The sequence below is a fragment of the Phoenix dactylifera genome, chromosome 6 (assembly GCF_051530095.1).
Source record: "Phoenix dactylifera cultivar Ajwa chromosome 6, Ajwa_hap1_PhDact_Kaust_v1.1, whole genome shotgun sequence".
NCBI classification, from domain to species: domain Eukaryota; kingdom Viridiplantae; phylum Streptophyta; class Magnoliopsida; order Arecales; family Arecaceae; genus Phoenix; species Phoenix dactylifera.
The window spans coordinates 23,353,126-23,375,909 of record NC_143195.1 but is presented as its reverse complement, the minus strand read 5'-3'; the positions used below and the strand labels follow the sequence as shown (position 1 = coordinate 23,375,909).

General features: G+C 44.9%; 2 protein-coding genes across 2 annotated transcripts; both read right to left on the bottom strand.

Moving 5' to 3' along the window:
• Positions 1–311: 311 nt before the first annotated feature.
• On the bottom strand, positions 312–1,145 carry LOC149753361 (uncharacterized). Its single transcript, XM_089923731.1, has one exon. The coding sequence runs from the start codon at positions 1,143–1,145 to the stop codon at positions 312–314; it is 834 nt and encodes a 277-aa protein (XP_089779857.1).
• On the bottom strand, positions 1,078–2,818 carry LOC149753360 (uncharacterized). The gene is made up of 2 exons (XM_089923903.1): positions 2,356–2,818; positions 1,078–2,273 (listed from the first exon to the last, which is right to left on the bottom strand). Exons 1-2 carry the CDS (start codon positions 2,676–2,678, stop codon positions 1,208–1,210), a joined length of 1,389 nt encoding a protein of 462 aa, XP_089780029.1. The 5' UTR covers positions 2,679–2,818; the 3' UTR covers positions 1,078–1,207.
• Between the last annotated feature and the right edge of the window lie 19,966 nt (positions 2,819–22,784).

Sequence of the window (22,784 nt, the reverse complement as noted above, 5' to 3'; positions counted from 1 at the left end):
AAGCCGGGAAACGGGATTTTAGGTGTCAATATAAATTTTTCCACGCCATATTCAACTATTGTAATTGTCAGAGCTGACGTCGAATGCTATGCCAACCGTTGATTAACTGTGTATCATTACATGTTTGTAACAATTTTTTAACTGCATTCCGGTTTGAAGTAACTGAATTAAAATCTAACAAAAAATCAACATATACAATTCAGTTTGCACTTCATTAACATCAATACAAGAGTTTTGTTCTTAATATGCTGTGACTAACATGAAAATACATTGCAGGTATCTCGATACATTCTTCATAATGTCCATATTCTTTACTTGATGACCTCATTACAAGTCCTTCTATTGTGCCCAACCTTCCCGCATCGTCCACATCTCATTTCACGTACTGACTCCACTTGCGAAGGTCTTCTCTTCTTTTTAGGCCTGCCAGGACGTGTCTTTCTTATAGGGGGTAGAATGTGGATCTCTTCAGAGGCACTTTGGGGTTTCTCCATGTCAGGAATTGGACTGATTGCTTCGGCATATGTTACTCTATACAATTCAGCTTGGAAGCAATTGTCGGTGAATTGGTATAGTGATCTGCCGTCCTTCTCGATGCATGCACAAGCATGCTTACATGGCATGCGGAAGATTCGCCACTCGCCACAAGAGCAGCTACACATATGCAGGTCAACTTTGCATGAGTAGTTGGTATCCTTTACATCATATATCATTATGTTGGACGTAAATACAGCTAATCTCCGACCATCTTCCGCATTTTTTTGCAACACTTTCTCCGCATCAGGACAAAGTTGAGATTGAATGCTATATCCTCGATTACGCCGTTGATGCATCATCTGCATTATTTGGATCCTTATATGGTCAACCATCTGAGGCACAGAGAGATGACGAGCCTCCAGGACCCAACTATTAAAAGACTCTGCCACATTCGATGTCATGATGCCCCAGCGTGGACCTGGAAATACAGCATTCGCCCAATGCTCCGGCTTTGCATGTAGGAGAAAGGTGGTAGCACCAGGGGCTTCTGATGTAAGCTTTGCAATTAGCTTTCGGAATACAGTAAGCCTTGGTGTATAGGCAGCAGCATTTAGTAAATCAATGAGCCTCTTTCTCTCAGCTGCACGATAATGGACAAGGACCTGCATTGATAATTAAAATCAAATATACCACATGCTACATTACTTAGATACTTTGTAGTTTAAATTATTCATAATATGACGATGCAAACCTGATTCTTGAAGTTTTCTTTCACATGACGTATACAATATGAGTGGTAAGAATCAGGAAAGTACTTAGGCACGGATTTAATAATGCCCTGATGTCTATCCGTCATAAATGTGAACTGTTGACCACTATACTCAGTACAACTATGAATAGCTTCTTTCAGAAACCGGCAAAACCATTCCCAATTTTCATCACATTCTATATCTACAACACCATAAGCTATAGGAAACATATCATCATTTCCATCTTTGGAAGTGGCTCCAAGCAATACACCTCCATCCTTATGCTTTATAAATGTGCCATCCATAAAAATCAGAGGACGACATCCTTTTATGAAACCCATTAGTGAAGCATGAAAACAAATGAATAGACGTCTGAATCGACCATCAATTATTTCGTACTCTGCAATGCTGCCGGGGTTGGTCTGACGAATGGCATCGCAATACCAGCGAATCCGTTCATAAGATAGCCGGCTGTTACCATAAAGATCCATCATGGCCACCTCCTTACCACGCCAAGCTTGATGATACGGCAATTCAACACCATATTGTCGTCGAATATCCTTTACAATATCACTCGGCTTATATAACGGCATATCTTGAAGTTGATCTTTAACAATTTTGGAAACCCAACGTTTTGAAGCCTTTGGATGAGACCGCACTTGCAATCCTCCTCCACATGTGTGGTTACAGTGCATTTTTTTAATTGCAAACTTTTCACCATTCCCAAGGCGAGAAGCATGAATACGCCATTCGCAACCTTCATAAACACATTCTACAGTAACTCGATCACGATCGTTCTTCACGAAGACAAAATCCCTGCAAATTGCAATGCAATAGTTGCGAATGGTGTCACGTAGAGTTTCCACATTCATGAACTCCTGACCAACACCCTCTATACTATTTTTCCAATCATCCAACGATTTTTTTTTACTTGCTTCCTCTTCAATTGCGGCTCTTGTTTCTTCAACAACTTGACCAAAATTACTTGAGCTACCCTTCGAAAAATTTTTCCCTCTCGAACTGATTTCAGCACAATGCGATGAGCCACTGTTCATACAATAGGATAAACATTATTTTAGCAAACTTACTAAAATCCGTTGCACAAAACAATATTTAAAAAAGGGAATACCTCTCAATTACCACAGCAGCACCTTCGATCAAGGTTGGAGAATGAGTAACAACCATCTCGATCACCTTGGCATTTAAGTTGACGTGTATTTCATGCATGTTACGAACATCCTTATCGCTCATGAGCGTAACAAGCATTTTAGACTTGTTTGGAATATAAAACTTAACTTCTATCATTGTAGAAGATAAATGTCTCCATCTTTCAACTATTTCCTTAAAAATTTGATCAAGAATTGTGTCTTTTGAGATGGAAATAATCACAGCTTCACTACCATAAGAACAAATGGCCATAAAAACAGAGCTACCAGTGTCTTCCGAAGCCATGACAATGGAAAAAAGAGGAGGCAATGAACAGATAATTCCGAATTGCAAACAGACTTAGGAATATAGTGGAGCAGAGTCTCACTACACAGAGAAAGAGGGACTATTAGCGTTCTCTCAAACAGGGAACCGGTAAAGAGTAAGATGTAGTCTCAACGTTTTTAGGTCAACACAAAGGCTCGACATGCTCTCTCCCTATCCATCTAGCATCCATCCTAATGGGTGCTTGTCTCTTCCCAGACCAAACAATCTCCATTGGCAAAGACAAAACAGAGAAGAACGGAGACATAACGCATACCCTGTTGCGGCCTATTTTTACACCTTTTTCCCGTCTCAAAATCTTCCTCGAAAGCCATCTTCGGTAAACACCTTCCGTGGGATCACCAGGGGCATCCACGCTTAAGGGCTGCAAGTCGGATTTTTACTTCGGAGCATCTTCGGTACACAAAAACAGAGTGTTTCCGGTTCCAAAACAGAACACGATACCTATTTTTTTCCCGCTTCCGGTAGCCTGGGGGGTACTTAAGTAGCCTGGGGGCACTTTGGGTACTATATTTTAAAGCAAACAGTAACTTAGGGACCGGGAATTAAAGATCCATGAAGCGGTGGACCGGAAGTTTGTTTTTGGGTCAACCGGGACCTCTTGTTCCAGCGGGGTCTTTTGAGGGACGGGAAAGTAATTTCCCGTATTTTTTTCTTTTGTGTGGAACTCCCCTCCTCCGAAGAGATCCTGGAACCGGACCCCCCAAGCTTGCCTTCATCTTCACGCATTGATTCCCTTTTATAGCCTTCACCTGGGTTGGAGGATAAGGTTGATTGAGCTGATCTGCTGTTGGGAAGATGAGCTGAGATTTCTTCAACGTGGAGGAGATGCGGCTGGTAGTTGATCCGGAAGTTGTGTTGCTTGATCTTCGGTTGCAGGGGATGGCGAGGATGTGGAGCAAGATGCAAGAGATGCTGGGATGAATCCATGGATAAGGATCAACTCAGGAGCTTGGAACGTTGTGGATGCAGTGGAATTAACCGACGCTTCTTCACGTGGAACGGCTGGGACACGGAACAGCGGATGAAGCCGGAAGATTCAGAGAAAAGGATAAGGTTGAATCGCGGAAGAAAAGGGATAAGAATGAGTTGTATAAGCGGCTGGGAACGGTTCTGAAACAGGGAAGCTTGGTCTGTGGACGTGACGTGGAAGGAATCCATTGCGGGTTGGCTTGATTTGGCTGGGAGGAAGACGGGACGGCTGGCGGATGTTTGGGATGAAGTTTAGCCGGAAGATAAGATCTAGACTCTGGTTTGAAGATGTTTGGATGCCATGAAATCTCGGGAAGATGAAGCCAAATCGCAGATGATTCGGGATGCTTACTGGCTGGAAACAGGGGATGGTGAATCGCAAGAGGATGAAGATAAGATGAGCTAGGAGCAGGGGATTGTTCACAGTTGAAGATGCCGATAGGAAGAGGATGAGGATGCTGAGAGTTCGGAGAAGGAAATGATGGGCTGGATGCGAGTTTATCCCGTAAATGCTAGAGATCAAGCTCCCTTGCTCTGTTCTATTTCCGTGAAATCTGGGAAGATGGATCGGAAGCTATGCCATGGGAGATTGGCTCTGTTTTGAAACTAAAACAAGGGAGGTGATCCATGGGATTCGGCAGCTCGGGCGTTGGATTGAGAGGATCTCGGCTGGGAGATAATCCAGATGAGGATGAGAGTTGGGAATCCAGTTGGGATAAGCTGGGATGGAATCGTGAGATGAGTAGAGGCTTTGAACGCGGATGGGATGAAGGCTGATGGATTCGGCTGGGAGCTGGATATGAAGTGATCTCAAAGGGGTTATGGCTCTGATCCGTGATAACGTTGAATCCTGGATAGCCGTGGGATAAGGATAAAGAGCCAACGTGGAGATGCACGGGAGAAACGGACGGCCATGTGGAATGTGCGAAATGCTGGGAGGAGATGTTAATCAGCTTGGAATGATGCCTTTTAGGATGTGATTAACTCGGGAGAAAATTGGAGTTGATCCCGGTTGGATGAAGGAGTTGTTCGGATGGGGTTTGTTGCTGGAAATTGGACCCGGGGGCCACCGTGAAGCCGGGGAAGGAGGAGCTCCGCTGCTGCAGGGGGCGGACGGTGGTGCGCCGGCTGGCTGCGTCCTCCGCCGGGGGGCGTGGGAGCGTCCGAAGAGGGGTGGTGCGTCCAGTCCTGTCCTGTCCTGCAAAAAAGCCGGTGGCCGGGCTCTCCGGCGCCGGCCCTCCGATGCCTAAGTCAGAGGGGGCAAGTATGTGGAGAGAGCAGGGGAGAGAGTATGTGGAGAAGACAGAATCTTGTGTTTAATTGTGTCTGTGTTGTTTTCTTCTTTTTTTTTCTCCGGTCTAGGAGGGTTCTGTCCGGGGTCCCCCTCCTTTTCCCCCCAGGTTTCCTTTTATAGAAGGATTTTTGTTACCTGGGAGGTGACAGGAGGTTTGTCATCTTTTGTAATAATTGGGCACGATTTGGCCCATTAATGGCGTAGTGGAGAACGGGACCGAATCGGACCGGAATCAGGGAGTTGTCACGGTCGATCGGACCTGTTGGAGTGGTTGAACCGCCGGCTGTGGTGGGCCTGGGGTCCGTGGATGGTAAGTGCATTTATTACCGAATGAACCGGCGGTCAGGGAGAGCCATACGCTCTGATGGTTCAGTGATCCGGAGATCGTCTTGGGCCGTGCTCATTAAATGACTGGGTGCATCGGAGACTTGAGGGAGTCTCATGCATTAATGGCAGGTCGTGCCGAATACCTGCAGAGATCTTATGCCTTGATGGCTTGGAGATGGTGGCAGATTGAAGTGGAGTCATGTATTTAGTTGTCAGATCCTTTGGAGGGTTAGGCGGAGATTGGATATTTGGCTAAGGCATGGGCTCGGCGGGGTTGCCTTTCTGGTCGGCGCTCTCTGGTCTCGGCCTTCTGGTCTCGGCCTTCTGGTCTCGGCTCTCTGGTCTCGGCTCTCTGGTCTCGGCCTTCTGTGCTCGGCAGCCTTCTGTGCTCGGCCTGCTGTGCTCGGCTCGGCCTATGAGCTCGATCACTTAGATGAGCTCGAGAGCAGAAGAGCCCGAGCACTTGGATGAGCTCGAGGGCGGAAGAGCCCGATCACTTGATGAGCTCGAGGGCGGAAGAGCCCGATCACTTTGAGCTCGAGAGCGGAAGAGCCCGATCACTTTGAGCTCGAGAGCGGAAGAGCCCGATCACTTGGATGAGCTCGAGAGCGGACGGATTTGGGTGCTATAATTGCATTTGTGGGGTGGTCCATTTTTCCACCAACACTACCCCCCGACTTCCGAGTTCGAGCTGCCTTTTGGCTCGGACGAAGGAAGTAGTCCAGTCGTCGATCATCCTGTAATATAGCCAAATATATATGGAGATGTGCGTGCCAAGCAGGATGTACCTTTCATGCAGTTAGAGTTAAAGTGCTTTAGGTCGACTCAGCGGCCTTCTTTGGCTTGTGGTCAACTCAGCAGGGTGCCCCCACTCAGATCGGGGCGTGTTGTCGTAGGAGGCGTCGAATGGCGTTGAAAGGCGTCGAATGGCGTTGAATGTCGTCGAATGGCGTCGAAATGTCGTCGAATGGCGTCGAAATGTCGTCGAATGGCGTCGAAGTGTCGTCGAATGGCGTCGAAGTGTCGTCGAATGTCGTCGAAGTGTTGTCGAATGGCGTCGAAGTGTCGTCGAATGGCGTCGAAGTTGGCATTCCGAGCTTAGCCAGAGCATCATTGGAGACGCATACAGGAGACGGACTTCGTCCGTCGGTGATCGTGCACCCTATTCGGGGCGACGTTGGTCGTTTTTTGGATTCTCCGACCTGGAAATAGATAAAATATTGAAATTATTTGAAGCCAAAGTGGCGTCCTGTACCTTTTGGAGATATTTTGATGGCTTCCGAACTTCGAAGTCCCTCAGGACTTGGCTCAGCACCGGCCTTCTTTGGCTCAATTTTCTGGGAGGTGTTCTGCATTCGGGCTTCTGAGCTCGGGCTTTGGAGCTTGGCAGCCTTCTGAGCTCGGCGGCCTTCGGTGCTCGGCCTTCTGAGCTCGGCGGCCTTCGGAGCTCGGCCTTCTGAGCTCGGCATTCTTCTGAGCTCGGCAGCCTTCTGGACCATGAAAGGATTTAGCTTCATAGTACTTTCTTGGGGTAGAATCTCCTATGAATCTAGCCAGAGGAGCGCTCATCCTTTGGAAGGCATACAAAATAAGGCATCAGCCGAGCTTTCATTATGTACTAAAATCCTTTTTTAAAGCCTTGCAATGATGAGGGAAATAGCTACAGCGTCGTCATAAAGAGGGCTCAACACCCTTTTGGTCTTCATCAGAAAAGGAGATGTGACTTTCACAGTGCACGGATGCTTTGAGGAAGCACTTTTTTCCGAGCTCGGAGCTTCTGGTGCCTCTAGTTGCCCGCCCTCTGATGGTATTGATGATGCCCGTGAGAGGTCAGTTGTCATTCTGCTCCTTATGCGGCACTGGATTTTGTTCCTCGGGCTCTCTCCTGTAGGCATGATCACGGACAAAATAACTCAACCGACCTCGGCGGACAAGTGCCTCGATCTCATCACGAAGCTCGTAGCAATCCTCCGTATCATGGCCGCGATCTCGGTGGAAGCGGCAGTACTTTTTCGAGTGCTTCCGCGACTCTGTCGGACGCATTCTCAATGGAGGTCGGAGGTAGCCCCGACCCTCAATCTCCATGAGAATTTCTGCTCGGGTGGATGTGAGAGGAGTGTACGTCTGAAATTTTTGGAGGGGAGACCCCGGGCGAGCTAGGCTCTTGGGCCAAGGAGGCTCTTTATCATGCCAGGGGAATCTGCTACTTGGTTGGGAGTGCTCCTGGTGCTTCTTCTGCATCTTGGCAGGTTGTTCGGCTTCCTCCCGCCGAGAGGCCATGGCTTCCTCAGCCTTGGCGTACTTGCGAGCTCGGGCCAACATTTCGGTGAGGTCCGCAGGGAAGTTCTTCTCGATAGAGAAGAGGAACCTGTAAGACCGGGCTCCAGTCTTTAGTGCCGACATGGCGATTGATTGGTCCAACTCCCGGACTTCCCATGTTGCGGCAGTAAACCGATCCAAGTACTCCTTGAAGGACTCTCCCTCCTCTTGTTTGATGTCAAGGAGGGAGTCAGATGTCCGCCGCTGGGGCTGGCTGGCGGCAAAGTTGCCAGCAAATTGTCTGCCGAGCTGCTCAAAGGAAGAGACAGTACTCGGCTTCAGCCCGGTAAACCAAAGCCGGGCTGGTCCTCGGAGTGTCGCCGGGAAAGCCTTGCACATCATGGCTTCCGAGGCTCCTTGTAGGGCCATTAAGACCCGGTAACTCTCCAGGTGGTCAAAGGGATCTGCCTTGCCGTTGTAAGGCTCCACCTGGGGCATCTTGAACCGGAGGGGAACCGGTTCATCTTCAATCTCCTGGGAGAAGGGCGACTTCGTATTGAACTCGAAGTCGCCGTTACGTCCCGATTTTCTCCCGTGGAGTGCCTGGATTTGGCGCTCCAGCTTTTCGACCTTCTTGTCGAGTTCATCATTCTGGAGGATCGCTACAGCGGTTCCTCTGGGTGCAGGTTGCCCTGGAACCGACTCGGCTTCTGAAGGCTGTGGCCAGCCTCCGTGATCTCTGACTGGGTGCTCTCTCCAGAGGGAGGCCTGGACTTGAGAGTCCTGACCTCGAAAAGGAAGCCTGCTTGTAGGGGGCTCCGGTTGAACTGGAGCCGGGGGAGGCGGTGCTGCTGGGATGCCCCTGGGTTGCAAACTTTGGACGGCGGTAGCCAACGCCTGCACTTGCTGCACCAGGGCATCAAATTGTTCCGGTTGAACTTGAGGTGCTGGCTCAACCGGGGGTGGTGAGTTCCGAACGGAACTTTCTGGGCTTGGTGGAGGACGCCGAGAGGCGTTGGAAGCCCCTTTGCTTCTTAGCTTCATGGTAGCGAACTCGGGCCCTTCCTCTAGCGCCAACTGTTGCTGGAAATTGGACCCGGGGGCCACCGTGAAGCCGGGGAAGGAGGAGCTCCGCTGCTGCAGGGGGCGGACGGTGGTGCGCCGGCTGGCTGCGTCCTCCGCCGGGGGGCGTGGGAGCGTCCGAAGAGGGGTGGTGCGTCCAGTCCTGTCCTGTCCTGCAAAAAAGCCGGTGGCCGGGCTCCCCGGCGCCGGCCCTCCGATGCCTAAGTCAGAGGGGGCAAGTATGTGGAGAGAGCAGGGGAGAGAGTATGTGGACAAGACAGAATCTTGTGTTTAATTGTGTCTGTGTTGTTTTCTTCTTTTTTTTTCCCCGGTCTAGGAGGGTTCTGTCCGGGGTCCCCCTCCTTTTCCCCCCAGGTTTCCTTTTATAGAAGGATTTTTGTTACCTGGGAGGTGACAGGAGGTTTGTCCTCTTTTGTAATAATTGGGCACGATTTGGCCCATTAATGGCGTAGTGGAGAACGGGACCGAATCGGACCGGAATCAGGGAGTTGTCACGGTCGATCGGACCTGTTGGAGTGGTTGAACCGCCGGCTGTGGTGGGCCTGGGGTCCGTGGATGGTAAGTGCATTTATTACCGAATGAACCGGCGGTCAGGGAGAGCCATACGCTCTGATGGTTCAGTGATCCGGAGATCGTCTTGGGCCGTGCTCATTAAATGACTGGGTGCATCGGAGACTTGAGGGAGTCTCATGCATTAATGGCAGGTCGTGCCGAATACCTGCAGAGATCTTATGCCTTGATGGCTTGGAGATGGTGGCAGATTGAAGTGGAGTCATGTATTTAGTTGTCAGATCCTTTGGAGGGTTAGGCGGAGATTGGATATTTGGCTAAGGCATGGGCTCGGCGGGGTTGCCTTTCTGGTCGGCGCTCTCTGGTCTCGGCCTTCTGGTCTCGGCCTTCTGGTCTCGGCTCTCTGGTCTCGGCTCTCTGGTCTCGGCCTTCTGTGCTCGGCAGCCTTCTGTGCTCGGCAGCCTTCTGTGCTCGGCCTGCTGTGCTCGGCTCGGCCTATGAGCTCGATCACTTAGATGAGCTCGAGAGCAGAAGAGCCCGAGCACTTGGATGAGCTCGAGGGCGGAAGAGCCCGATCACTTGATGAGCTCGAGGGCGGAAGAGCCCGATCACTTTGAGCTCGAGAGCGGAAGAGCCCGATCACTGTGAGCTCGAGAGCGGAAGAGCCCGATCACTTGGATGAGCTCGAGAGCGGACGGATTTGGGTGCTATAATTGCATTTGTGGGGTGGTCCATTTTTCCACCAACAGGGTTAAACGAGGATGGTTTACGAATCCGTGTTGTACTCGGAGGGATCGATTGGCTTGGACGATGGAGCTCTACTCTGATAGAATAGCTGGCCGAGTGTTGGATTTGGTTCGGGAGAGTGATACGGCTTTGTTCTTTGAACAGGCTCTAGAAAGGGACTCGGATTGGTTGAAGCTTTGGGATCCGTGCAACTAGATGATATACTTTGAGATATGCGAAACAAATAATTGAAGGGATTTTATTAAAATAGGATCATGTGGAAAAAGAGTTGGAATGAGTGAGGAGAAATTTAGGTGAACGTATGAAGAGTCAGGAATTAATGGGAAGCACTGGGTTTTGGAAACGAGTTATTGGAGTCGACTCTGAAAATATAAAATTGTGAAATGATGTAGTGTCCGTTTAGGCTTTACCTAATTGAGCTTGACTTGACCTGCATGCATTAAACTTAATCAATAAATAATCAAATCAAACTTGAATTACCTTTGATAATTCATTAAAATGCACTGGTGAAGGTAATACATTTTTTAGTTGAATTTACAAAATATGTAAATTAAAATAATGATAAGTGCTATGAATAAGATATTAATTTATGCATTATTTAGCACTTATCAGTTGAGTCTGGTGAATAAAGAGAGAGAGAGGAGGAGAGAATGAAGGGAGAAGAGAGGAGAGAGTGGAGGGAGAAGAAAGAAACTTGAAAATCATCCATTGCTTCAAGCATGAACTCCGCCTAAAGCTCTTTCCAAAGCTTTGGCCAAAGTTTCTGTTAGATGCTTCTCGTTTACTACAGTCATTGGTTGAGAGCTCCATTGAAGACCTCATGGACCATAGCCAATACTGAATGGTGGTTCTATGGGTTCTCCACGTATGAGGTAAGAGACTTGCTGATTTTAACTAATTTTTCTAACAAAAACTCTTTCAAATCTCTTAAATATATTAATGCTGACAAGAAAAGATTGTTGGTTTTTTTTTCAATAGCATGATTCGCCATCCTCATTGATGTGGCCGGGATTTGTTGGCCTATGACCATTATCGACCAGACCAGTAGATTAGACCAGTCGACGAGACAGACCAACCAGTAACAATGGGCCACGTATCCCTGATTCAAACCACATTAGAAGTAGTTAAAGCCTATTACGAAGGGTGATTACAACCCCCTGCATTTATGAGACAAATGGAGGGATGGTTACAGCTCCTCACATAGGTTTGGGCAGTTATTACATGTTTGAGCAGTTATTGCACGTCTGATGGTTATGTCATGCTTGCTCTTTTATGGTAACAACTCTATACCTGCACTCTATATACATAGGACTCGAGAGGCCTCTAGGTATGTTGATTCTTCTCTCCACCCCACTCTACATCGCTCTTACGCTAGGATCTCCACTGTTCTACCAAAACTCAGTCTAACTTAGATATCGGAGGATCCCCTACCGGATCAATTCCAGCAACCTCGGTGTTTTTATTTTCTGTTTGCATGTCGGATTTTCTACTTTGGTTCGACCTTCCACCATTCACCATTTCAGTCAACTTATTTGGCTCTTCTAAGTCGGACCTTGACAATTCGTCAGATCGGATTTTGGGGGTAACACTCACCATGTTTCAGAGAAGTAATCAGTAAGTTGATGCACAAAAATAAGAATTTGGAGATGAGATCCAGACCTACAAATCGAGGAGAAAGTGCTTGACATGGTGCGCAGTTGCTTCTTGGATAGTCATAGGAGATGGTGGGCACTGAAGTGAACCACTAGAAAGTCGGATAGGGAGGAAAAGAGAGAAGGGGAAGAAGAGAGAGAAAGAGAGGAGGAAGAGAGAGAAATCCACTCTCTCCTCTCTTCATGACGGCCCGACCCTTTTTCTCTTCCCTCTCGCAAGTCCTAGGGGTTGGCGGCCATGGTGGCCCGCCCCCCACTCGACAGCGGCCACAACATTGGCCAACTGGCATAGAGCGATGACAAACTAGAGAGGATGAAGGCCCCTATTTTGGAAAAAATTTCTAGCAATTTTCAGCTCAAAACAAGGTGAACGAAGGCTCAGACGGCGGAAAAGAAGGAGAAAAAGATGAAGAACCCTTACCTAGGTACATCAAGGTGTCTTGGCGGCTCTCTGACGATGAATTAAGGAAGAAGGATCCAGAAGAGAGCTCAATTTTGTCGTGATTTCTCACCTAATTTTTGATGGATTCTCAAAGGAGGAGGATGGAATCCTTAAATAGGAAAGAATACTTGTTCGATTCGCCTTCAATCATTAGATTTTCAGGTGCAATAAGGCAATAAAATCGTGAGACATCGGGGAATCATGGGCTTGGACCCTCCGGGCCGACCCATGATCGAGTTGGCTGACTGGGTAGCTTGGGTCGAGTTGGCCCTGGCTTATTCGGGCTGACCCACAAGCCCAAAGGCTTGGCTAGTCATGATCGGGCTGGGCCTGGCCACTCCGAGCCGGCCCACGAGCCCAAAAAATTTGGGTTATTACACTAACCAAATCAAGCCCAAACAAATAAGTGCCTAAAATTTGAGGCCCATACCAAGCCCATGGCCAATGCCAAAATGCCTTGCCCGATCTAAAACTAGTCTGACCCCATGGTCTTAGGTTATGCTCGTGTATATTTGTAGCCCTAGATATTGTACAGATCTAAATATTTTTTTATAGATTTTTTAATTAGACGACTACAAGTTTTCAAACATGGAACTAGAAAAATTTAAAAAAATTACAGCAACACCTCTTTAACTTTTGACAATTTGTCCTTATGCCCTAAAACTTCTAATTTTTTCAATAAGACCCCAAAACTTAAGATTTGGTTGCAATGTAGCCCAACCATTTATCTCTATTACAATTCATGAATACACGATTGTCTGGTCAGATAAGTTTAGAAATAAAATTCCATTAATACCCTTTTCTCCTAGATTAGAAGAGGAGTTACTTTATGATGGGACCAGAAGGAAATCTCATGGCGATCACCATTCCTCTATCTTTCTTTCCTTTTGAATAGGGGCTTCCTAGTTCGGTTGAGTCCGGTGAATAGAGAGAGAGAGAGAGGAGGAGAGAACGAAGGGAGAAGAGAGGAGAGAGTGGAGGGAGAAGAAAGAAACCTGAAAATCATCCATAGCTCCAAGCATGAACTCCGCCCAAAGCTCTTTCCAAAGCTTTGGCCAAAGTTTCTGTTAGATGCTTCTCGTTTACTACAGTCATTGGTTGAGGGCTCCATTGAAGACCTCATGGACCATAGCCAATCCTGAATGGTGGTTCTATGGGTTCTCCATGTATGAGGTAAGAGACTTGCTGATTTTAACTAATTTTCCAAACAAAAACTCTTTCAAATCTTAAATATATTAATGCTGACAGGAAGAGAATGTAGTTTTTTTTTTCAATAGCATGATTCGCCATCCTCATTGATGTGGCCGGGATTCGTTGGCCTATGACCATTATCGACCAGATTAGTAGATTAGACCAGTCGACGAGACCGGCCAACCAGTAACAATGGGCCACATATCCCTGATTCAAACCACATTAGAAGTAGTTAAAGCCTATTACGGAGGGTGATTACAACCCCCTGCATTTGTGAGACAAATGGAGGGATGGTTACAGCTCCTCACATAGGTTTGGGCAGTTATTACATGTTTGAGCAGTTATTGCACGTCTTATGGTTACGTCGTGCTTGCTCTTTTATGGTAACAACTCTATACCTGCACTTCTATATACATAAGACTCGAGAGACCTCTAGGTATGTTGATTCTGCTCTCCACTCTACTCTACATCGCTCTTACGCTAGGATCTCCACTGTTCTACCAAAACTCAGCCTAACTTAGATATCGGAGGATCCCCTACCGGATCAATTCCAGCAACCTCGGTGTTTCTATTTTCTGTTTGCATGTCGGATTTTCTACTTTGGTTCGACCTTCCACCATTCACCATTTCAGTCAACTTATTCGGCTCTTCTAAGTCGGACCTTGACACTTCGTTAGATCGGATTTTGGGGGTAACACTCACCATGTTTCAGAGAAGTAATCAGTAGGTTGATGCACAAAAATAGGAATTTGGAGATGAGATCCAGACCTACAAATTGAGGAGAAAGTGCTTGACATAGTACCTACTTGCTTCTTGGATAGTCACAGGAGATGGTGGGCACTGAAGTGGACCACTAGGAAGTCGGATAGGGAGGGAAAGAGAGAAGGGGAAGAAGAGAGAGAAAGAGAGGAGGAAGAGAGAGAAATCCACTCTCTCCTCTCTTCATGACGGCCCGACCCTTTCTCTCTTTCCTCTCGCAAGTCCTAGGAGTTGGCGGCCATGGTGGCCCGCCCCCCACTCGACAGCGGCCGCAACATTGGCCAACTGGCGGCTAGCGATGATATACTAGAGAGGATGAAGGCCCCTATTTTGGATAAAATTTCTAGCAATTTTCAGCTCATAACAAGGTGAAACGAAGGCTCAGACAGCGGAAAAGAAGTAGAAAAAGATGAAGAACCCTTACCTAGGTACATCAATGTGTCTCGGCGGCTCTCCGACGACGAATCACGGAAGAATGATCCAGAAGAGAGCTCAATTTTGTGGTGATTTCTCTCCTAATTTTTGATGGATTCTCAAAGGAGGAGGATGGAATCCTTAAATAGGAAAGAATACTTGTTCGATTCGCCTTCAATCATTAGATTTTCAGGTGCAATAAGGCAATGAAATCGTGAGACATCGGGGAATCATGGGCTTGGACACTCCGCGCCGACCCATGATCGAGTTGGCTGACTGGGTAGCTTGGGTCGAGTTGGCCCTGGCCTATTCAGGCTGACCCACAAGCCCAAAGGCTTGGCTAGTCATGATCGACCTGGGCCTGGCCACTCCAGGCCGGCTCACGAGCCCAAAATATCTGGGTTATTACACTAACCAAATCAAGCCCAAACAAATAAGTGCCTAAAATTTGAGGCCCATACCAAGCCCATGGCCAATGCCAAAATGCCTTGCCCGATCTAAAACTAGTCTGACCCCATGGTCTTAGGTTATGCTCGTGTATATTTGTAGCCCTAGATATTGTACAGATCTAAATATTTTTTTATAGATTTTTTAATTAGACGACTACAAGTTTTCAAACATGGAACTAGAAAAATTTAAAAAAAATACAGCAACACCTCTTTAACTTTTTACAATTTGTCCTTATGCCCTAAAACTTCTAATTTTTTCAATAAGACCCCAAAACTTAAGATTTGGTTGCAATGTAGCCCAACCATTTATCTCTATTACAATTCATGAATACACGATTGTCTGGTCAGATAAGTTTAGAAATAAAATTCCATTAATACCCTTTTCTCCTAGATTAGAAGAGGAGTTACTTTATGATGGGACCAGAAGGAAATCTCATGGCGATCACCATTCCTCTGTCTTTCTTTCCTTTTGAATAGGGGCTTCCTAGTTCGGTTGAGTCCGGTGAATAGAGAGAGAGAGAGAGAGGAGGAGAGAACGAAGGGAGAAGAGAGGAGAGAGTGGAGGGAGAAGAAAGAAACCTAAAGATCATCCATAGCTTCAAGCATGAACTCTGCCCAAAGCTCTTTCCAAAGCTTTGGCCAAAGTTTTTGTTAGATGCTTCTCGTTTACTATAGTCATTGGTTGAGGGCTCCATTGAAGACCTCATGGACCATAGCCAATCCTGAATGGTGGTTCTATGGGTTCTCCACGTATGATGTAAGGGACTTACTGATTTTAACTAATTTTCCAAACAAAAACTCTTTCAAATCTCTTACATGGACCATAGCCAATCCTGAATGGTGGTTCTATGGGTTCTCCACGTATGATGTAAGAGACTTACTGATTTTAACTAATTTTCCAAACAAAAACTCTTTCAAATCTCTTAAATATATTAATGCTGACAAGAAGAGAATGTAGTTTTTTTTTCAATAGCATGATTCGCCATCCTCATTGATGTTGCCAGGATTCATTGGCCTTTGACCATTGTCGACCAGAGTAGTAGATTAGACCAGTCGATGAGACCGGCCAACCAGTAACAATGGGCCACATATCCCTGATTCAAACCACATTAGAAGTAGTTAAAGCCTATTATGGAGGGTGATTACAACCCCCTGCATTTGTGAAACAAATGGAGGGATGGTTATAGCTCCTCACATAGGTTTGGGCAGTTATTACATGTTTGAATAGTTATTGCACATCTGATGGTTACGTCGTGCTTGCTCTTTTATGGTAACAACTCTATACCTGCACTTCTATATATATAGGACTCGAGAGACCTCTAGGTATGTTGATTCTGCTCTCCACTCTACTCTACATCGCTCTTACGCTAGGATCTCTACTGTTCTACCAAAACTCAGCCTAACTTAGATATCGGAGGATCCCCTACCGGATCAATTCCAGCAACCTCGGTGTTTCTATTTTCTGTTTGCATGTCGGATTTTCTACTTTGGTTCAACCTTTCACAATTCACCATTTCAGTCAACTTATTCGCCTCTTCTAAGTCGGACGTTGACACTTCGTCAGATCGGATTTTGGGGGTAACACTCACCATGTTTCAGAGAGGTAATCAGTAAGTTGATGCACAAAAATAAGAATTTGGAGTTGAGATCCAGACCTACAAATCGAGGAGAAAGTGCTTGACATAGTGCCTAGTTGCTTCTTGGATAGTCATAGGAGATGGCGGGCACTGAAGTGAACCACTAGGAAGTCGGATAGGGAGGGACCAAGTGTAACATTTTGAAAATTCTGGAGTCCAAGTGTTACTATTGTAAATTTATGTGGTTTGTTTGTAATATTTTAAGAATGCAACAAATGGGAATATTTGCTTTTTGTATTAACTATGTTTTTATATCTTATGTCTAAAGACAAGAATGACATATTAGAAATTTTCTAACATTATGCAATCACATTTCAACTGCTAGTGAACCTAGGTTGTTTTTGTGGTACAAATATATACATAGTAAATTTTTGGAGATTAAGTATTATAGTTGTAACTTTTGGGATCTGTCTGTAATATTTTAAAAATGCAGTGAATTGAAATGCTTGCTATCTGGTGCAAGCTATGTCTTTGGTTCTCATGTTTATGATACTTTTGATATAGTAGAATCATATTTCAGTCACTAAAACTGATTCTTACGAGCGCTAACCCGTTGATACTCAAGCTGATACCTAAGGACATGAAATCAAGTTTCAGTTTACGGAACCAGATTATAGAATAACTTCAGTTTATCAGCAAATAGTTTAAGGTATACATCTGATACTTAAGTACTACAAGTAAAATATAATGGACTACTGATAATATCACATTCTGCTACATATCAAAAATAATTAATACATCTTGGACTCAGCAGAAATAAAACCAAAGTAGTACTCAAGCTGCTGATATTTAAGTTTCAGTAGCACAAATGAAACAAACTTAACATTTTGTAAACCAAGCTGCTGAAACATAAGTTGATACTGAAGTATCAGCCCAACCTACTGATGCTTAAGTCCTATATATTCTACAGACTACAGACCAAATGAAGCTGCTAAAAATGTCACATTTAGCTGAAAAAAAGTGTCCCATTCAACTAAAACAAACATATAAGATTCAGCTGTGCCATCACATTCAACTGAAATAAAAAAATCTCACATTGACAAATAACTGAAATAAAAGAATCATATTTCTCATTCACTATTACATGAAAGTGTCACATTCACCATTACATTCAATTGTGTCATATACCAAAAGTATCATAAATTGTATCAAATGATATCAATTGGCGTCACAAACAGTGCCATTCAACTATATAAAATGATAGCAAAATAGTATAAAAGAGTGCCAAATCCTCCATGAGGCCTTTGAGAGGATTAAGTCTAACTTCTTGAGGATGCTGCTTTTGCTGCTGGTGCTAATGTTGCTGCTACTGCTGGTGGTGGTGCTGATGTTGCTGCTGCTTGTAGTGTTGTTTATATTTCTAGTGCTGCTTGGGCTACTACTGGTACTGCTTGGGCTGCCTGTTACTCTACTGATTCTAGATGCGGCTACTGCTCTATGTAATGGACTTATTATTATAAAATGTTTCCGCCTCCATGTGTATCTTGGATATCTCAGCTAACAATCTCAAATTGTCTCATTAGGGTGCTTCCAATATGCTGCTACGTGGCACACTTGGATTTTCTGCAGCCCAAGAACTCAAACATAAGTAAACATGGTACAATATGCAAGATATATACACATTGATCATAAAGAAATACAAGTCCAAGCAAGTAAATATGTAAATAATAATGGCACAATATGCAAGTAAACGGACACAATATGTTTTTTTATGTAAACATGGTACAATATGCAATTAAATATGCTTCAATGTACCTCAAGTTCATTTGATGTGCTAGATTATTATTCAAAGTGTGCCACCTGAAATTGCAAATTGTGTCCATATTTTTTAGAAACCAAACACTTAAAAGGGTGGAGCATTGCTTACCTTTTGACGAGCTATCCCCTCTCCTTTTTTTTTCTAGACCTTACCCTTTTTTTAACCCATGAGTTGCCTTGGCTTTTCAGCTCGAGGAACTTTCTCCCTTTTCGGCCACTTATTTTCTAGGAGGCCTATTTTTCATAGGATCTTTGCATGTTCTAGCATTGTGTCCCCACTACGAGAGGAGCAACTTCTTCTGATTTTATGTAGATCCAACACATTATCCTTCTCGCTTCTTCTCCACTTTTTTGGCCTACCAGGTGATCTCCTCCGTGGGGGTGCAGGTACTAGTGTGAGGTTCCTAAAACTGAAAACCAGGCACATGTTTAATAACTAGCTTATAGGCTTTGAAGAATATATCTCTGGAGTATCAATGGCCTACAAAATGCTCTATCTCCTTGAAAGTATGATAGCTCTAGCTGCATGATAATAGGGGATTCTGGTGAGATCATACTTTCAACACCCTTAGAATCTCCTCTCTAAGTAAACTACAAAAGTGCCATCTAGATGACCAACCTCGAAACTTCCCCCATCACCCCATGTAACGTGGCAATCCATGGCATGCAGCTTAACTAGCTCTACTTCTGGATTTTAGGACATATTGGACCCCTTACCTCTGCAAAGCTTGTCCCTTATCCTGGAAGCGTTGCATAAGAAGCCTTTTTATAGTCTTCAATAAAGTTATAATAGGTTTGACCCTAGCTTCCATGATATAACTATTGAAATATTCACATATACTACACAAAAAAAAAAAATTTCCGTCAACATTTGCCGACGCTTTTTAAAAGCGTCGGCTAATGACGACGCTTATAAGCGTCGTCGAAGTTAATATATAATTGACGACACTTTTAACGACGCTTTTTAGCGTTGTTAAATAACGACGCTTAAAAACGTCGTTAAAAGCATCGTCGGAAGCCAAAAAATCATCTTATTTTAGTCCCACATCGGCGGATTTGAAAAAAAAAATTGTTTATATAGCCAAATCTAACCACTCTGCACGGATGGAATGAAGGTACCGATCGGGAAGGTTGTTTGTATTTCTGAATGGAGGAGAAGATGCAGACCGCAAATGGTAATTTTATTTTGCAAATGGGAATTCGCGACGCTTTAAAGCGTCGGAAATTCGCGACGCTTTAAAGCGTCGGGGAAGAGCGACGCTTTAAAGCGTCGCTAAATTGGAATTAGCGACGCTTTTAAAAACGTCGGAAAATATTTTTTCTACTGTAGCATAGGCGACGCTTTACCGACGCTTTGGAAAGCGTCGGGATGGTTTCTACCGACGCTTTTAAGCGTCGCTAATAGCCAAAAAAAGCATCGCTAATGTCCAAGTTTCTTGTAGTATATGTTGTTCAACATCATAACCCACCAATAAAAGAATTACACAAGAAACTAATAAAAGTTAGTACAATATGATTTGTGAGGCCAATATGCTAAGGAGTACAATTAAGCCTCACACCGTTGTCTAGTTCTGAATGCATGTCTACGCCACAGATAAATCTTGTCTAAGCAACCATTCAGCAACTTTTGAGTCCAAATCAGCGACAACTTTCATTTTAACTTGAAACTCAGGGGTAATGCAAGTCCTTGTTGTCGCATACAGTGCATCTTTAAAGTTTTTATCTTTTCATAGCTTTCTAAAGTTCACATGTAAATGCCTCACACAAGACTTGTGATCAGCATTTGGCATGATGGAGTTTAAGGCCTCCACTAACCCCTGTAAAAAATATTACACAACAAACAAACAAAGTTAGTACTTCATAGCTGCCAGCAGCTGCCTCCCATGGCACACTTCAAGTAGCACCCCTCCAAGCCTATAATGGGTCTACATCCATGTATGAACCACCTCCTGCATGCATCAATGCAAACACGCAATCTCTAAAAGATGGGATGCTCGCCTTCCCGAGGCAAGGTTCCCATGAATATGGTGCTACCTTGGTTTATCTTCTTGATGATGTCATAGTACTCCCAGAGCTTCCCATACTACTCGTCGCATGACCCATGAATGGATTTAAGTGCCTTTTTCTTATCCTATATGCTTGGGCTTTAGAAGTGTTTTCTTTGACTTCTTTCTTCACACTCTAGTTGGCAATAGACTTGATATCCTCTATATATTTCTGAGATCGCCATCTGGAGTTCACATTATGGTTCTCAAAATGCCTACCATATTTATGAGTAGGCTCATGTTTCTTTATTTGATATATCTCTATTCTCTAGAGGGGAGAGGCATGAATCCTCCATCTGCAGCTCTTCTTGCACACTATGGTGACTCTGTCCCTCTCATTGTGTTTGTAAACATAATCAAAACCCTCCTATATAGAGTATTGCCTCAGTGCATTTCTAAATATATGAACGAAAAAAAATGCTAAGCTTCAGCTCTATAGGCTTGCTAAAATTAGTTTTCTCATTGAACAGGAACCCTAGATTGCTCTAAAGCTTCTCCTTTTGAAGAGCTACACAAGATTCTAACCTCATCACTATCAAGTAACTCAGATTCCCTACCAATTAACTCATCTGCTTCTCAAGTTTCTTCCCTAATATCTTCTTTATACTGCTTGTGGACCTCTCTTAGTAATAGAGTCATCAATACAATACTCAAAGAGTTCATGGTCCTTCTTATCACTTTCCTTGAAGTTACTCAAGGACAAGTACTGCCACTACCAATGCAACTATCTTCTTGCACTTTTTCTAAAGGCCTTTTACAAGGCCTTCTTCTCTATTCATGTGTTACCCCATGTCCTCCCACTCTTATGAAAGGGAATCTGCCAAAACTCTGATACCACTTGAAGGGTATCACGCACTTTAAAAAAAACAATGAGTCCGGATCAACGACCGAACACACAGAAAATACAGATTCCACCCCAAAAAAAAACGTTGGAGAGTGGATCACGAGATGCAAACACAGACCAAACAAAAAAAAACCAAAGGAAAAACAATCACAGAGAGAACACAAGGATTTTACGTGGTTCACCAAACTGGGCTATGTCCACAAATCTGGAACACTGCCCAGAGAGATCTATTCGTCTTCTTGGAAGAACAGCCACTTACCCCCAGAACGTCGGCTTAATTCCTGAAGAGACTATTCATCTTCTTTGGAAGAGCCGCCGCCTCCCAAAAAAAAACTTCAAGTCTCTCTCACGCTCTTCACATCACCCTAGGTCTCCCAAAAAGACCTATTTATACATTTTCACTTCAAAGGAAAATACCCTCACCAAAAAACAGACACAGAAAAGACACTCCTGGTCAAATTCTGCTTCCTGCGGTCGGCCTCGGATTTCTGGTCTCAGATTTCTGCAGCCTCGGCCTCTTCAGCAGCACGTAACCGCTTGTACGTAGCTCCAATTTCAATGCCGTTTGCGCCATTGGATCCCTGACGTCATGCTCTTTGTATCCGAGACATCCTTGAGTGCTGAAAGACATCCTAGATCCTTGAGTCTTAGCTCAAAGCAAACTTGCCGAGCATGGGGCTGGACTTCGCCCCCCCCAACAATCTCCCCCTCTAGACTCATGGGAGGAAGAGACCCACTGCACGCCTTCTTCAAGCCATGCCCACGAGCTTAGAACAGAACTCACGCTTCTCTTGAGTTACCATCTTAGTAGTCATATCTGCCGGATTTTTACTTATGTCAATTTTCTTGATAATCATCTCCCCCTCTTCAAGCACTTCTCGGATCCAGTGATACCTGATTGCTATATGCTTGGTCTTTGGGTGGTACGTGGGGTTCTTGCATAGATCAATTGCACTTTGAACATCACAATGCGACAAAAAAGTCTCCTGCTTTATCTCCAATTCAAGAAGAAATCTCTTCAACCAGAGAAGTTCCTTGCCGGCCTCATTCACGGCAATATACTCAACCTCGGTTGTAGATAGTGCCACACACTTCTGCAATTTCGACTGTCATGACACAGCTCCCCCTGACAAAGTGAAAACATAACCAGAAGTCGACCGCTTCCTATCAAGATCACCTGCCATGTCCGCATCTGTAAATCCTTGTAAAATTGGATTGTCACTGCCAAAGCACAATTTGAGATCTGAAGTCCCCCTCAAGTATCGAAGTATCCACTTCACAGCCTCCCAGTGATCTCTGCCTGTATTTGCCATATACTTGCTCACCACGCCCACGACATGAGCAATATCTAGCCTAGTGCACACCATGGCATACATAAGGCTCCCCACGGTTGAGGCATATGGAATTGACAACATCTCTTTTCAGCCTTCCTCTGAATCCAGTGGCATACTGGAACAAAGTTTAAAGTGACCTGCCAGAGGAGTACTTACCGGTTTTGCATTCTTCATACCAAATCTTTCAAGTATCTTATCAACATAAGTACTCTGAGACAACCATAGTCTTCTACCCTTCCGATCTCTCTCGATCTTCATGCCAAGAATGTGCTGAGCTGAACCCAAGTCCTTCATGTCAAAGGCTTTGAATAAATCTCTTTTCAATGCCTTGATCAAATCTGCATCCTGGC